General features: G+C 39.9%; 1 protein-coding gene across 1 annotated transcript in view; it reads right to left on the bottom strand.

Annotated features, from left to right (window-relative positions):
* Positions 1-17,049, bottom strand: part of LOC119790230 (inactive phospholipase D5-like) — a 92,798-nt gene extending 75,749 nt beyond the window's left edge. Inside the window, exon 1 of the mRNA XM_038295683.1 lies at positions 16,296-17,049. Coding sequence (XP_038151611.1) covers positions 16,296-16,466 — 171 coding nt within the window. The 5' untranslated portion in view covers positions 16,467-17,049. The remainder of the gene's footprint in view (positions 1-16,295) is intronic.
* Positions 17,050-17,368: the final 319 nt, after the last annotated feature.

Genomic DNA, 17,368 nt, shown 5'->3' with positions numbered 1-17,368 from the left:
AAATCTGCCTTTTACAAAAACATGGGCAAGAAAGTCCTTGTTCAGACAAAGACAAAATAAGTCCAATGTACAATTTCACAAAAGCCATGTAGTGCAAATACAGCCAATATGGACAAAAGGGCTCTGGTCATAAGAGCCTATACTGAAGTTGTTCTGCCAGCACAACACTGCATGAGGTGAAAAATTGGAAATTGCAAAATTGGGGATGCTTTTAATAAAAAATCAGGAACAAAGAAGCAAAGCAAAGTTGAACATCAGCCATTATTGAAACAAGGTTGCATAATCTTCGAGAATAGTTGCTTGTTAGCAGACCTGGATTATCATAATGTTGTAAAGTTCAGCGCAGGATTTGCTTCTATAACTCAGAGAAAGCTGCTCCAGACATCTAGATTAATTTTTAGTTACAACGACATTTCAAATAGCTGACTCATGTTTTGCTGCTGATAACTTAAAATAGAAGCAACCATACGTGCTGAATTATCTTCCCATTCCCTTTCACCTTCTTTGCTGTGACACCATCTGTCTTTGAAGTGTCAATGAGCCTAGAAATGGCAAACATAAATCTCAAAGGCAGGATACCCTAACCTGTTTCTGCTTATCTTTTATATGAAGAGCTCTATGCAGAGCCGGAGGCTGAGTAATTCGTTTGTTTGTTTTTTCAGCCATTTGTGAATGTCTCTAAAGTTTCTGAATGCTCCACATCACAGGATATGGTCAAAGAGACAATTGCACATGAAGCACTGTCACCATACACATAAAAGGACATATTCTGTGGCTGAGACTTCTGGTTTTATATTTCACTTGAAAAAGGTTACTTTCTCACTGCTTACAGGACATGTCTGTGTTTGCCCCCGTCTCCTGTGGACAGCTTGCTGTGTTGTTCGAGTCATTTCACTGCAAGCCTTTGCAGTTGAGCTCCGGACTTTCTTTTTGCCATGCTCTCTGGCAGATGGTTATGGGGTCCTCAGATGCTACACTTCTTGGAAAGGTCATTGCTGGCTTCAGCCAAACAGCGTGAGAGAGGTGTGTGGGAGTGTGTGCTCTGGCCGTTTGTCTTTCTGCACTCTGTTTTGATGTTTTTTGGAGGACACAAATCCAGAGATGGTTCACAGCTTTAAAACCCAAGCTAAAAAGATGCTGAAGATAGTGTTTAAAGATCCGTGGGTACTTTATTACAACATAAAAGTTAAAAAGATCATTTGTTTTTAAAGTTCAGAACATGACTTAATGGATTCATTCTTATTACCTAATTAATGAAACCGACACATTAGCCCAGTAATGCTTTTTGTGAAATTTCACCAATAATTTGACTCAGCATGATGTCCAGAGCAAAGACATACACAACAAGAATCAAAATCAGCTCTAATTACCGGTTTTTGCAAAAACAGAGTGGTGAGCAATCAAAAGGAAACTTTAAAGCCAATTAGCCCCTAATGGATATTGGAGCTAATGTATAGAGGCTCTGACAGTGCCTTGCTTTAATCCTCGCATTCTTAATGGAGCCATGATACACATGTAATGGGATCAGATGAGTGCATTACAACTAGTTAACTGGAGAGCCTCTTCTGCCTGATAGATTATGCAAGTGCTCCCTCTGCTGGTCGGTGACCTTGAGTGTCCAGAAAGGCGCCTTTTTAAATAAAATGTATTATTATTATTATTATTATTATTATTATTAGAATTATTAGAATTACCAGCAGCTAAAAAGATCTGTGATTAAATTTTTGTATGAAAGAAAGAAGATTTTGCACCCTTGTAAAGGTTGAGAATGAGAACATATATAAAATCCCGATTCAACACGTAAAGAAAAGACCAAACTGCAATAATGAAGAAACTAATGTTCTAGACCAGCATGTAGCAGCAAATAACTTTGAAGTGGAGGGATAAGAAAAAAGGGGGAAAAATTGGGTGCAGCCAATTGCCATGAGAACTCAACAAACAAGTAAGGTCTACCTTATCTCAGTATAAATGGAGATATTCTGCCTCTGAGGTTTGTTGGAGAACATTAGTGAAAAAAACAGCATCATCAACATCCAGAAACACAGGAGACAACTCAGGGCGAAAGCTGTGTAAATTGTTCAAAGCAAGTTACTGAAATTCACTTAATGAAAAAAAAAATGGAACACAACATCAAAGATAAACATCAACATCTGAGACTTTGAACCAGACTAATAATAGGAAGTAAGCGGAACAGCCGGAATGATTCTTTAAATACACAAACAAAACGAAAAAACAAAAGCCCTCAACAAGATTTTAATACACTTACACATTATGGCATACCTACACTGCATATATCATGCTTTTAAAACATCCAAATCACTGACCACATCTCTCACTGGCCTTTAATAGGCTTTTAGATAAAAGTTGAAGGAACTGATAAGGTAGAAGTTTTTTTACGTTTAGATGTTATTATACATTGTTCTATAGCAGAAAGCAATAATCTCCCTGTCCAGTTAAAACCTTCTACATACAGTATATCTCCTTAGATTTCTGATTTGAACAATAGAAGCAAAGCTTAAATGCAACCAACCTCTGTCAAATGGTTAGTAGAAAATATTGGTAAATGTTAACCATGTGTTTCCTATTTGATTTGATCAGTCTTTTATTTATCCTTTCATTAATTCCAAAGAGAGAGCATCTGCTTTAACACAACAATGAAGGCTTTTAATTAAAGAAACTCTAAATACTGTGAGGAAACTGTGAGTCAGCTGAAACTTTTGAAAGATCAAAACATCATTATTAGAAAGCTGCTTGCTGCTGAACAGCTGAGAAACCATTACAGCACAAAGATAAAGGTGACTCATTTCTCCTGCTAATGACTGTCTGATAAAATTCACCGACTACAGATAAGAGGGTGAAAAAGTCTGAAACTAAATGTCTGGAACTGCAAAAACTGGACCTTTGCTGCTGTGAATGTGGACACAGTGCTAGAGGTGTTTATGAACTATCATAGCTGAACGGCAGAGATTTAGATTGTAAGAAATAGGTAGAGAAAATGACAGGGGCTGAAAGACTGTCTTTATGTTCCTCATTTGTCTGTCAATTGTAAGCACTTTTAAACATTAGGATAAGTCTCTACTGGGTTTGTTAGCATTCTGGATTTTTATACATAGAATAGAAAAGAAGGGATGTTTGAAAAACAATTTTTTCCCTCTTAATTTATGTTTATTTAAAGTTAAAAGAGTCGGTCCAGTTCAAACATCTATAAACATCCTCACACTAAGTCGAAGTCCAGCCATCCGACTAAGATTTTGCTACTCCAACAAAAAATACACACAGAGACAGAAAGGAAGGTGAGAATGGAGAGGGGATAAGAATTAAAAGAGAAAGATGAAAGGAGTGGATAAAAAAAGAGAAAATAAAACGACAAAAATAAAAAAAACCAGAATATCTACAGCAAATCCTTGAAGTCTGCTTCTTCACCTGTGTGTGACGAAAGGGTGTCATGGTTGGTTTAGGGATTAAACCCACATGCAGAACACCACTGGAGACTGATAAAAAGTTCAACAGAGTTTATTGAAAGCTTTCACAATAATAACATGGACTGGATTCAGGAAACTGGTCCGGGCAGGATTCTCTGGTGTCTGCAGAGACGGATAGTTTGATTAGCCAGTTAAACAGGTGAATTGTTGAGTTTCAGATGTTTTTGGAAATACCTTGAAGAGGTTCAGGCTTTCTCCTTTGAGAGAGGGAACCGGTTGGGTCCAGAGACTGTTGGTTCAGCAGAGTGCTTAAGCAGCAGCAGCGTCTAGCTTCTGACTTTCCAGTGACAGACCTTGGTTTGACTGATCAGCTCTTTCCCTGAGAGCAGCAGATGGATTCCAGAGTGAGATATTCAGGCTTGGCTCTCTAGGGCGGGCAGGCAGGTAACAGGCTAAGCTCATCCAGAGCTTCAGACAAGAGACAGGTTTCCTGTGAGTGAGAAGACAGAGGCAGGTTAGAATTGGGTTTCTCTTGGGAGACAAAGATTCTAGTAATCACAGAGGCTCAGGTTTGCTAACCAAACTTGGTCAACACTGTGGCGTTGAAGGAAGGTCTGGCAGCTGCTTAAGTAGAGCAGGTCTCCTGATGGGCTGACGAGATCCAGGTGTGCAGGAGGATTCCAGCCCAGGAGACCCACGGCACACTCTGCTGGAGAAAGGTGGTACTTCTCCAGATCCCAACAAAGGGAAAGAAAACCGGGAACATAACAACAGTGAAAAGAAGACAACAGACAACCAAGGTAAATATAATACCTTCCAGAGCAGTGGGTTAGATATCCCTTAGATATCCAGTCAGTATATGTGTGGGATGCAAAACCTATAGTGATAACACAATATTACTCAGGTTTTTTATGTCTGTGGCTGCAAATAGTATTTAGTATCAGTGTGTAAATGTGAGCACTTGTAATCAAACAACTGTGGTATGTACGTATGTATGAGCATACTCATGTGTTTTCTAAGCTTCCTCAGAAAGAAAATATGCTCAGTAGCAGGTGTGGGGAGCCCCAGACTCGCCCCACAGGGCCCTGGAACAAGAAAGAGGCAACACGAGCCCCAGATATTCAAAGGCACCCGAGATCACACAAGCAGGACAGACATAAGGATGGCCGCACCACCCAGAAAAGGGCATACGAGAGCAACTGGCGCCCGAAACCCAGAGGGGCCGAACCCTAAACTGGCCCTGTCCCTAAGGGGCCCAACCTCATAGGGGATAGAGCTTAGGTCCCACGGGGCCACAGCAGCAAGCCTATGAGTTCTGCCAGTGTCTGGTGATGCTCCAAGTGGAACCGAATAAGAACACAGGGGTCTGAGGGCTGAGGAAGCACCACCCCCAAGCAGGAACCGCACAACACCAGGAGGCTTAGGCATGGCCCTGTAGCCATCAGGTATGTGACAAAAAGCCCCTCCATGGTATCCCCCACAAACTGCACATCCACCCCCACAGACACAAGAGCAGATAGCCAACCCGCCAAAGTGCTCACCCTGCCCCGAGCCAGTCACAGCCATTCCAGACCTCCACATTTATATGAACCTCTCACACATATGGCCACCAGGCAATCACAACACGCGCAGTCTGCAACCCTAGTCCAAATATGGCACACCAGCCACCCGAGTCTAACTGGGATACTGGGTTCTCCCAGGTAGTCTCTCTCCTGCTGACCCCAATTGTGTCATGAAGCTCTTAACTTAGAATCCAAAATTCAGATGAGACGGACAGAGGGATAATTCAAAGCGTTTTATTAGAACACAAGCGGGGTGTGGATCTGCAGCAACTGTGGCGGGGCACTGGTCATCAATGGAAACTCTGGTTTGAGAAAAACACAGGTAAGTGACCATGATACTCTGATGGAGAATGATTATCCATGTGAGTCATTTACCTGGTTTTACACTTCAGTCCACCTCCATAGAACGCGGTAGGATCCAGCTGGAGGGCTGATTAGATGCGGCTGGCACTGCCCAGAGTGAACCAGATGCTGCAGCCCTGGAGGGCAAGTATGAGTCCGAGCAAGGTAAGGAAAATAGATCAGCACAGGAAGGCTCAGAGGCTCAGGAGCCTGTAGCTGTGGAGTCCAACAGAGAGTTCAGGCAGAACGTTTAGATAGGAACAGGCAAGCTCAGTAGTTAAGAGGCAGAACATGGCAGGATATCAGGAATACTACTGTACGTTAAAAACTCGCTCTCTCCACTGAGCCAAGACAGGAACAGGGCACGCCCAACCAATGACTTTGGTTGGGCGTTGAATTTTCTCAACTCCAGCAGCTGCTGCTTGATGCTCAGAAGCTCATGAGGTGCTGCTTCAGCTGCTCAGACGCGCTGGTCGTGCTCCTCATGATGAGCTGCAGGACCTTTTGCTGCACCGTGATGCACATCAACCATTGACTATGCATGTAAAGTAGCTGCTTCTGCTGCCTCTAGCTTGTGCAGTCTGAGCGTAGCATAAGGCATTAGCCAGTAAACAGACAATCTGACAGATCCTTACATGCCTGCTTTCTAAGCAGATATCAGATATCTGTGCAAAACCCGTCTTAAACATCAGTTGGCCTTGATAATGTACTATGTGAACGATTTTGTATTGAATTCATTTTGAATATCTGGTATGTTAAAAGTTTTCTGAGAGATTTTATACCAAAAATCTTGATCAAGGCTAACTGAAAATGTCATTTTCCCATCCCATTTTCGAATACATTTTGGATAAACTCCTATATATTTTAAATAGTGATATGAAGGATTAATGTTTAGAAAATGCTTTAGATTTGGTGGCATTTGTAAACTTTCTTGATTAATCTTATATCAGTCTTTTATAATAAATAAATCTGTTGTTTTTTTAATTCGCATGCTCACATATATTTATTTACTTCAAATAAATTACAATTTAATTATCTTCCTAATACAATCAGGAAACCTTACAATAGTTCTTTTTTATTTATGATATCATGGTTGTTAAAGATGGGCATTTTAAGAAACTCCCACAAAGTGTCAAAGATGAGTTAATGTTGAGATCTTTAAAAAATGATTATATGCCTTTTAATCTTTATGTTAAAGGAATAGTACACCCAAAACATGATTAGCCTTCATTTTCTACTCACCCCCATGCTGAACAACACTCTGGAGTACTTTTTTGATATCTCAAATGCATCTGGAGATCTGGGAGGCTTCTTGCTGTCTGCTGACATTCAAATAATGGAGGTCTATGGTGACCGAGACAGAAAGGTCCATAAATGTCCACAAAAAACGTGTCAATATTCCTCCATACTGCTCGTCCAATGTATTCCAAGTGTCCTGAGTGGGTAGCATCCAGAATTTACTCGAAACGAAGTCATTTAGAATGTTTTTAGAGCATAAACAGTAGTGTATAGGATTTCCTGAAAGCGCGCACATGCGCGCTCACGACGCTACGGAAGCCGGCAGACCAAACCAGATGAAAGTGCGCATTCAGCGTCTGCTCTGCCAATAATGCAAGCGTAGAAGAAGAAATGTGCTGTTCACCTGTGCAAAGAAAGAAACAACGAAAGAAAAATGTCTGAGGACTTCAGTGTTGAGGAAGAGCATGAGTTCTTTGCCGAGCTGAATGCGCTGGTTTGGTCTGCCGGCTTCCGTAGCGTCGTGAGTGCGCATGTGCGCGCTTTCAGGAAATCCTATACACTACTGTTTATGCTCTAAAAATATTCTAAATGACTTCGTTTCGAGTAAATTCTGGATGCTACCCACTCAGGACACTTGGAATACATTGGACGAGCAGTATGGAGGAATATTGACACGTTTTTTGTGGACTTTTATGGACCTTTCTGTCTCGGTCACCATAGACCTCCATTATTTGAATGTCAGCAGACAGCAAGAAACCTCCCAGATCTCCAGATGCATTTGAGATATCAAAAAAGTACTCCAGAGTGTTGTTCAGCATGGGGGTGAGTAGAAAATGAAGGCTAATCATGTTTTGGGTGTACTATTCCTTTAAGGAATGGAAGATCTGCAACACTAATGTTAGTTGATAGAGTGTTCTACATCTAACCAGGACTTATCTTGTAAACTGTTTTTTAGGCATTTACAGATGTATTGTGGCCTATTTGCTCGGAAGTAATGATAAAAGTAAATCTAATCCTTATTTGTTGTCTGTAGAGTTTTTAAGCTAAAAGGTGGGGGTTTGTATAAAAAGGATAAAAATTAATGGAGACCTATCTGACCCCTTTGTTTTGGAAAGGGGTACGAGGCAGGGATGCTGTGTTTCGCCGCTTCTCTTCGCCCTCTTCATAGAGCCGTTAAGTCAATGGATAAAACAGAGAACAGACATAGCTGGGGTTTGCATGGCATCTGGGGAACAGAAGCTTTCATTGTTTGCAGATGATTTATTGCTAACCATAACAAATCCATCTCAAACTCTACCTGTACTTATGGGAGCAGTTGAGGAATATGGCTTGCTCTCGGGTTTCCAAGATATACGTCACCAAGACTCAGGTTCTAACAATAAACTATAACCCACATCAATATTAGGAACCTGTACAGTTGGAACTGGGAGGCAGATTCCATAAAATATTTACATTGCCCAAGGACTTTTCTAGGATTTTTGATGTGAACTATGGGCCTCTAATCTCAAATCTGAAATCAGACATACAGAGATGGAACCTGACCCCTTTCTCAAATTTATACACTAGAGTGGAGTCGGTCAGAATGCACATTCTCCCATGCTTCCTTTATCTATTTCAATGTTTACCTATCCAGATATCAGAAAGACGTTTTATAGTAAGAGAATAGTATATTTGTTAGGGGAAAAAGGCAAGGGTGAGATATAGGACGCTGCAATTAAATAAAGAGAAAGTGGACTGAGTCTTCCCAATTTGCAAGTTTATTACCTTGCAGCTCAGTTAAGACCAGTGTTCTGTCTCTCCATCATACGATGCAAGGTGGAAAGATATGGAAGGTACAACAGTGGAGGGAATACCCCTAATATCAGTATTAATGGATACGGAATTACAAGATGGCTGAATATACCACATGGTTCAATGTTACACACAATGCTGGATTCCTGAAGAAAGGTGATTAAAATCTGTAAATTGGGCAACCAGATAAAAATACTCAGATGGTGTGCCTTTGACTCTGCTTTTAAAGCGAATAAGATGGATGGGAGATTAAGAGGATGGATCCAAAAAGAAATAACCACCTACCATACATTTACCAAGAAGGGGGTGTTTCAGAGTTCTGAGGAGCTTCAGAGATCTAATGGGCTAGAGAGGGACGACTTCTTCAGATATTTACAAGTGAGGGCCTATTTCAATCAAAACATACGTGACGATTAGGAAATAGCCAAACCAAAATTGGTTGATATGTTTTTGTCCATGTTGAAGTCAGGTTCATGCAAGAAACTTGTTTCCATACTTTAAAATGCTATCTATCTTCTACACAAGGTGATACGATCTACATAAGGAACAAGTGGGAAAAAGAAGGAAACTTATCTATCTCTACTGAAGTCTGGGAACAGATTAATAAACTGCACTGGATGACTTCGAGCTCCAACACATGGAGACTGTTCTGTTGGAAAAACTCTGTTCGATATTTTGTAACTCCAGCTCAGAAAAAAAATTGTGGCAGCGGAGAAGCCTGTTGGAGACTCTGTGGAACAAACGGAGCAAATCACCACCACATCTTTTGGGGATGTACGGTGATTAAAGATTTTTGGGAGCAAACATGTTCCCAAGTAAACAACATCTTTACTAAAAATCTCCCATGTAAATGTGAAATTCTGTACTTAAGAAACATTCCATTTGACAACTGGACTCTGGAAGATTAAAAACTGCTGTTAATGTTGGTGGCTGCAAGTAAAAAGACAATCACCAGAAAATGGTTAAAACCTGAAGCACCTACAGTTGAGGACTGGTTTAGCATAGTGCAGGACATTTACATGCTGGAGAAGCTAACTTTTTCTGTCCAAGGACGTAGGGAATCATTTTTCAGGATCTGGTAATAGTGGACAAACTATGTAAAATCAGTAATCCCTGTGATCTAAACTTGTCTGATCACATGCAAATACTGTTGTGCTGTGTATTGTACCCTATTGGCAGGCTTATGTCCTGGATTGTGCTTTTCCCCAAATATAAGGAAAACTTGAATCAGACCTCATGTTCCCACTCGCTCGCTTTTCAGTTATAGATGTTTGGTTATTATACAAAAAACTCTGGATCGGCTTATGTTGTTCTTTTCCATATTTCCACTGTGGTGGAAGCTTGAATGTAGAAAGTAATTGTAACCTGCCTTTCCAAATAAAAAAAAAAAAAATAAAAAAAAAATACTTTGTTCTTGAATGACTTGATCATAGAGACCAAGAACAATCTAGCCTGCATGGACTAGAATCCCAGGTGGGCTGTAAAATTCTCCATCTCAATTTTCTTTTTAAACCAGAAGTGCATGCAATGATTAATAAGAGCTGTAATCTGAAAGACTGAATTAACGCTTCAATTGGGATAAATGGTGCATTTCCTCATAAACTTCACCCCATAAACAAATAGAGTCAGAACTATATAAATTGAATGGATCAAACCTCACATTAGTTAGACTCAGGGGGAATCTCCTCACTGCCCAATAAAGTTTAACCATCATTACAGCCGACTTAGACCATCCATCACCTCTGCTGCCATTCAAGTGAAGATGCAATCAGCCTCTCTACTCTGAACTGTCAGTGCCTAAAACTCTTCAGGGAGATTTCACTGTCTATCTAACTGATGCAAAGTTAGCCTTCTAGCCCGCATGTCAGCAAGTGATCATCCTCCTTTATGCCATCATTACTCATCCAGTCGCTACAGCAGAAGAAATTGGAGGCTGTAATGTATTTAAATGGGTGCTGTGTGAAACTGAATGCATGAATGTGAAAAAGGAGAACTTAGATATAAAAGTCCAGAACAGTGTTAATTAATCCACTCAACAATTGCAATGTTCCCTAATGTACCATTAAATGTGCATAGTTCCAGGAAAAGTCAATTCAGTACTATGAGATGTGCAACTGACAAAAATGTCAACATGCTTGTGAGAGTGGAGTGTAAAATGAAGATTAAAGCTGAACAACATGATGAGCGAAAGTGCTTCCATTTTGCATTGCTAAAATACATCTAAAAACTAAAAATTTAGCTCAATGCATGTAGCACTGTGTGTAAAAAAGTATGGTGTTTCATCCAGTTTTAGCCCTACTTAAAAATAAAAGTGTCCATGGTAGACCACAAAAAGGAGGACAGCCTCTAAGGAGGATATCAAAAATGGCTTCATATTTCTTAGCAAAAGATCATTAGGTTTATTTTCTTACTTCAGTTCATAACAATGCTCTGCTTGAATAGCTCTGTTCTTTGAGCAGTTTAACAGTGTCAGATTTTAACAAAATGTTTGAAGTTCAGCAGTATAACAATGTACAGGAGCCTTCATTTTAACACATGTTGCATGTACTTTTTAAAGTAATATTAGTATAAGTTTTTGTTGAGGACACTAAAATAAAATCTGATCTATGAAAAAAAAATCAATTCAATTCCATTTATTTATATAGCACCAATTCACAACACACGTCATCTCAAGGCACTTTATAGTTCACCAGATCATAAAGTCAAATCGGTTCAAAGTTTTTTATCTAACCAGTCGATTGACTCGAAGGAGATTCCTCACAATAAGCATGCTTGTAGCAACAGTGGAGACGAAAAACTCATTTTTAACAGGAAGAAACCTCCAGCAGAACCAGGCTCAGTGTGAGCGGCCATCTGCCGAGGCTGACTGGGGTTCAAGAAACCGACGTAGAGGCTTATATTAAAGATAAAACTAGACACTGCATGAAAATTTTCGAAGCAAGAAAAAAAAAATATGGTCGATCATTTAAATTTTTTTTAAACAGTCACAGGAAAAGGAAGCAAACCTCACTTCAGCTACATGACAACTTACTAGTGAGAGAGTCCTGTTAATGGCTCTCCTATTCCAGTGTTGGACAATAGTGCTCTGTGATCAAAGGGGGTGCTACATGTATTTCACCACAGACTTCTTTAGGTTTAGGTATTAGTTTTGTGAACTGGGGTTTAGGCATGGCTCCTGTCATGTTAAGGCTAGCAGACAGCATGGTGAGGAGAATCTGCCACTGCATGCTTTTGAGTCACAATATATGATGTAGCACAGAATATGGTCTAACATCAAGATTACAAGAGCAACTGATTACAACTTGCAGACTTGCTTAAAGGTGAGGCAAAGCAGCTTCTTTCAAAGCAGGCTGGACACGGGGCTTTGATGTTGTAAACCAGGCGTCCAGTTTGGACTCATTACAACTCATGATGTTTAAAGATCAGTGATCTGTGTTGTGTCTTCTACCTCATTTCATGCTGCAATTTGGACACATTCTGTGTGGTCAATTTGGCTATACCACTTAAAATGTATGATGATTTGTCAATATAAAAGTTTCACTGTAAATATGAGTAAATAGTAACCCACAAAAAAGAAAGAAAAAACCAAGGTAAAGAGAAAGAAAATTAGTTAAACCTTTATGTATGGCTCCCTCGTAGTTTTAATTTAATAGGAGATCCATTCTATACAAGCACCATTTTTGCAAACAATCTCAATTTAAGACTAAGTGGCTTAAATAACAGTAAATAACAGTAGATGCCCTATACAGCATCTCAGTCAAAATTCTAACAATTCCTTCGAAAACATAAATTGAAGCACATATCTTCATTAATTTTGGAAACAGGTATTTAATTGTTATGTTAATGAAAACCTAAATTGTAAAAGTAATGAAATGGGATTTTAAAATAGACATAAAAACTTAAAGAGAGATTATTCCAGTTTTACTATACCCTGCTTGCTAAATCTCTGGATTGGATGATGTTAAAATAAACCCTCTGAGTTCTTTCTCTATACTAAGGTACCACTTCATCCAAATCCTCATCAGTTTTCTCTCTTCCTCTTCTACTCGTTTACAATTTCTCTCAGTAGATTAACTCCTACTCTTCAATTGAAAGTACAGTACAGCATGTTCAGTGTCTCATCAGAAGACAATTGATTTAATCATCTTGTTTTTCTTGGTTATTCTGTCAAATCTAATCTGTCAGATGTTGCTAACATCCAGCAACCATCATAGTTTGTAGCCAAGCCTTTCCAAGCAGCTTTAGAATATTTTTTATTATAGGACCAGCATCTCAAAACCAGAGTCAAAACTCTCAGTCTTAATATCACGAGAACAGCAGGTGGTTATAAAGACAGTTCAGTAAGAGTCAGACATTTTACATCTGGGATGGTAGGATAGCTTGAAGAAGATTGTTTATCTTCTTTGCGTCTGAATAAACTGCTTGGTATGTAAACATATTTTAAAGCTTGTTGCGGAGACTTGTTCAAATATAGGTGGCAAATACATAAAACCATGAAACCAAAATACTGTATGTTTTTAAAAATATTTTTGGTCATGACTTAAAGGTACCAAACATTTCAGCACATTTCAAGTTTTAATGGAGGCTGTTCTACAGCTCAGAGGCAAAGAAACAAAAAGCTCCCTTCAGTCAATGAATAAATAAGGAGTCTACTTGGTTCACACTTGAAAACCAACTCAGAAATGTATTTCAACCAAAGACCATTTACTTTATTGACGAATAGCAGTTTTTTTTTTACATCTGCTATCTGACAAAATGGGAGAAAGTATTGAGTGATTTAAGAATTGGTATTATATATATAGTAATCCTTCCAAAAATATGAGCAATTATTTCAGTGGCAGCAAGTTGGGGTTTGTCCACTCTAAACTGTGTTAAACAATGTGCATGCTGTATGTTTACATGGTGCATATAATGTGAAAAAAGATGTTTTCAAAGCTGCTGCAAGGGTCGTTGATCTAACATTTGTAGGCAAAAACTTAAGACTAAAACTAGATTTTTTAACTTGTGTGTGCATGCAAGTCTACAGAACGGAGACAGGATGCCTCATCCCAGTTGATTATGCAGACAGAGCTGGAAACAGCTCTCAGGACCTGATGCTGTTTGCCTTCAGCATCAAATATTCAGCACACAGCTTTTCTACGCTGTTCCCTGATGCTGAAACTCTTCACTTAAAAGCCTTGCATTGAATGCTGATAATATTCACCTGCCGGCAAAGAGCCTCCAGCAGAGCCTCTACCTTTTTTCAACTAATGAACAAAAGCCTAACAATAAAGAACAAGATTTCAGGACATTTGCATGAGGAAATTTGTAACATAGTGAAAAATGTTTAGGTTTGATAATTGTTTTAATTTGGGGAAAGAAAACACATGACTAATATGCATCATAATATTCCCATTTTCAGGTAAAAATGTAATGTAAAAAGTATGTAAAAGAAAAAAACCTCCATAAATAAGTATGTATGAAACTGAAAAAAAATCTATATATAATTTCAATATAATGAACATTTACACAAAGTCTGTAAAGATTTTTGTGGATAAATCTTAATAAAATTGTGCTTGTGCTTTACCCCCATTTCACCTCTCTGCAGGTGGTAGCAAGGAGGAAATCTAACAAAAAAACCATCTCTGTTGGACAATGTCTACCATCCTATTAGTGAAGCAGTTCCTGAAAACAAGTCCTTATTCAATGACACCCTAGGCACACTACAGTGTTATCACAGATCCTTCCCTCCAACAGCTGTTAGGCTTTATCAGCAGCTGCACCACTCTATCTATTGATCTTCTGCTCCATTCCCCCCTCACTCATGAATATGCCTCCTAGATATCTGAACTTCTCCTCTCCTCTGACCTGAAGCAGACAAACCACCTTTTTCCGGTCAAGAACCATGCCCTCCGGGTTGGAGGAGCTGATAACCATTGCCGTTGCATTCTGTAGGTCTTCTATCTTCTGGTCCCTGAAACAGATCCCCACCTACCCTTGGCTGCAACTGGAAATCTATTCCATAAAGGTTACGGACTTGACAGGTGACGTAGGGCCGTTTGGTATATGGATGGTTTGCCAGAATCACTTTCAAAGCACGGTACTCAATCATGCGATTCATCAATTCATCTGAGTATGCCATTTTGAAAAACTGTACTGTAGTTTTCTCCTATTTTAGACTTTTCTCCAGGTTTTTAATTCAAGATTTCCCTTACCTAACTTCACCCATCTTTTCAGCAAAACTGATCAACTTCCATTTGCCAGCTGAAGAAAAAAAAATCCTCATATTAAGATGCTGCTCCTACAAAACACTCAGAATATAAATATATATACAATATAAATACATTTAAATAGAGTTGATAGGTTAAGTTCAGGTGCAACTGAATTCTCCAGAAGATTATACCCACCACCCAGAAATCTTCAGTTGTGATACAACTGTTTTATACACTCACCGGCCACTTTATTAGGTACCCCATGCTAGTAACGGGTTGGACCCCCTTTTGCCTTCAGAACTGCCTCAATTCTTTGTGGCATAGATTCAACAAGGTGCTGGAAGCATTCCTCAGGGAGTTTGGTCCATATTGACATGATGGCATTACACAGTTGCCGCAGATTTGCACATCCATGATGCGAATCTCCTGTTCCACCACATCCCAACATCCCATGACTGTGGAGGCCATTTGAGTACAGTGAACTCATTGTCATGTTCAAGAAACCAGTCTGAGATGATTCCAGCTTTATGACATGGCGCATTATCCTGCTGAAAGTAGCCATCAGAAGTTGGGTACATTGTGGTCATAAAGGGATGGACATGGTCAGCAACAATACTCAGGTAGGCTGTGGCGTTGCAACGATGCTCAATTGGTACCAGGGGGCCCAAAGAGTGCCAAGAAAATATTCCCCACACCATGACACCACCACCACCAGCCTGAACCGTTGATACAAGGCAGGATGGATCCATGCTTTCATGTTGTAGATACCAAATTCTGACCCTACCATCCAAATGTCGCAGCAGAAATCAAGACTCATCAGACCAGGCAACGTTTTTCCAATCTTCTATTGTCCAATTTCGATGAGCTTGTGCAAATTGTAGCCTCAGTTTCCTGTTCTTAGCTGAAAGGAGTGGCACCCGGTGTGGTCTTCTGCTGCTGTAGCCCATCTGCCTCAAAGTTCGACGTACTGTGGGTTCAGAGATGCTCTTCTGCCCACCTTGGTTGTAACGGGTGGTTATTTGAGTCACTGTTGCCCTTCTATCAGCTCGAACCAGTCTGGCCATTCTCCTCTGACCTCTGGCATCAACAAGGCATTTCCGCCCACAGAACTGCCGCTCACTGGATGTTTTTTCTTTTTCGGACCATTCTCTGTAAACCCTAGAGATGGTTGTGCGTGAAAATCCCAGTAGATCAGCAGTTTCTGAAATACTCAGACCAGCCCTTCTGGCACCAACAATCATGCCACGTTCAAAGTCACTCAAATCACCTTTCTTCCCCATACTGATGCTTGGTTTGAACTGCAGGAGATTGTCTTGATCATGTCTACATGCCTAAATGCACTGAGTTGCCGCCATGTGATTGGCTGCTTAGAAATTAAGTGTTAATGAGCAGTTGGACAGGTGTACCTAATAAAGTGGCCGGTGCATGTATGTTTCAATCATGCTTTTATTTTTACTTCCTTTTATTATGCTTTTATTTTCTTTCCATTTTACTGTTTAATTCATGTTAAACACTTTGAATTGTCGTTTTACTGAATTGTGCTCTACAAATAAACTTGCCTTACATTTAAAAAAATGGCCAAATTTCAGCAATAAAATGTTAATAGCACAACTTTTCAGTTTTTAACCACAAAAGAGACAATTGTAAACCCAACGTAACGCTGACAGACTAATATTTGTTTCAACTTCAGCCTCAGTATATCTGCACCAAGTTTTTTTCAAACATTTTCTCCAGAAATCAGAACTTACATGTTCCAGTTTTTCCCTCCTGCGAAGCCAAACGCTGGCTGAGTAGTCCTGCTGCTGGACTGCAGTAATGATGGAGCTGGCTGGAAGTCCAGGGGTCTGAAAGCTAAAACCAACCCCCTGACCCTTCAAGTCGTGGCCTCCTATGTGGCCCCTGGTCCTTCGTGACTCCATTGCTGAAACTTTGAGGGATTCCTGCAGCACTCTTCCAGTCTTAGTAGGAAATTCTATCTATTAAATCATATTTAAATTCCTCGTTGATGCTCTCTTGATGAGTGTAAAAATTACACTATATTCAGGAAATCTGAATTTACCTTAAAATAGCTGGTCATGTTTTATTCACATGCTAAAAAAGTTATTTTACTCTTTTAATAAAAAAGTAAGCTCCATGCATTCAGTTCCAGTCTGTTCAGAAATATAAAGGATATATGAATTTCATTATTTAGAAGGTTTTTTTCCATTGCATTTGGAAATTGCTTTGGCTGCCATCATACCCCTGATTTTGTATGAAGTGGGAGCCCTCCTGTCTTCAGCACCGTGGCCATGAAGTCCAAAATCTGTAGGTTTCCCTCCAAAGTCGATCTATCCAAAAAGGGAGGATTCATTTCATCACTGTATCCCAAAAAGTTTCTCTATTTCAACTGGGTTCAGCCAGATCTCTTAAGCTCTCAGCAGACCAGAGACTCTGTCAGACAGTGATCAGGGTTTCCACTGATCCAGGCATCCCCGGTGTGGAAGTGTGTGTATGTGTGAGCAGAAAAGGGATGGAGGAGAAGGGAGGGGGTTGGCAAAGCCAGAGAAAGAAGAAGAAAGAGAGTGGCAGTAGATGGAGCAGTGAGAGCTAATGCTGCATCACAGAGAGAGGAAGGAACCCTGAGAGAAACACCAATAAGACATAATAACAAAGTGGATTGACACGCCCATTCCTATGTCTCCCTCCGGTCTCCTTCCATCAATCAATCTCTCTCCTTTCTGCGTCTTTAGACAGCTTCCTCTCACTAAATCCTTCCTTTTCTTTCACAAACCTCTCTCCTTTCATTTCATCCAAACTTAAAAAGCACTCTGTTTTCATGTTT

The sequence above is a fragment of the Cyprinodon tularosa genome, unplaced genomic scaffold (genome assembly GCF_016077235.1).
Source record: "Cyprinodon tularosa strain WSP-4 unplaced genomic scaffold, ASM1607723v1 ctg359, whole genome shotgun sequence".
NCBI classification, from domain to species: domain Eukaryota; kingdom Metazoa; phylum Chordata; class Actinopteri; order Cyprinodontiformes; family Cyprinodontidae; genus Cyprinodon; species Cyprinodon tularosa.
The sequence above is the reverse complement of the archived record's forward strand: the minus strand, read 5'-3'. Positions and strand labels throughout refer to the sequence as shown.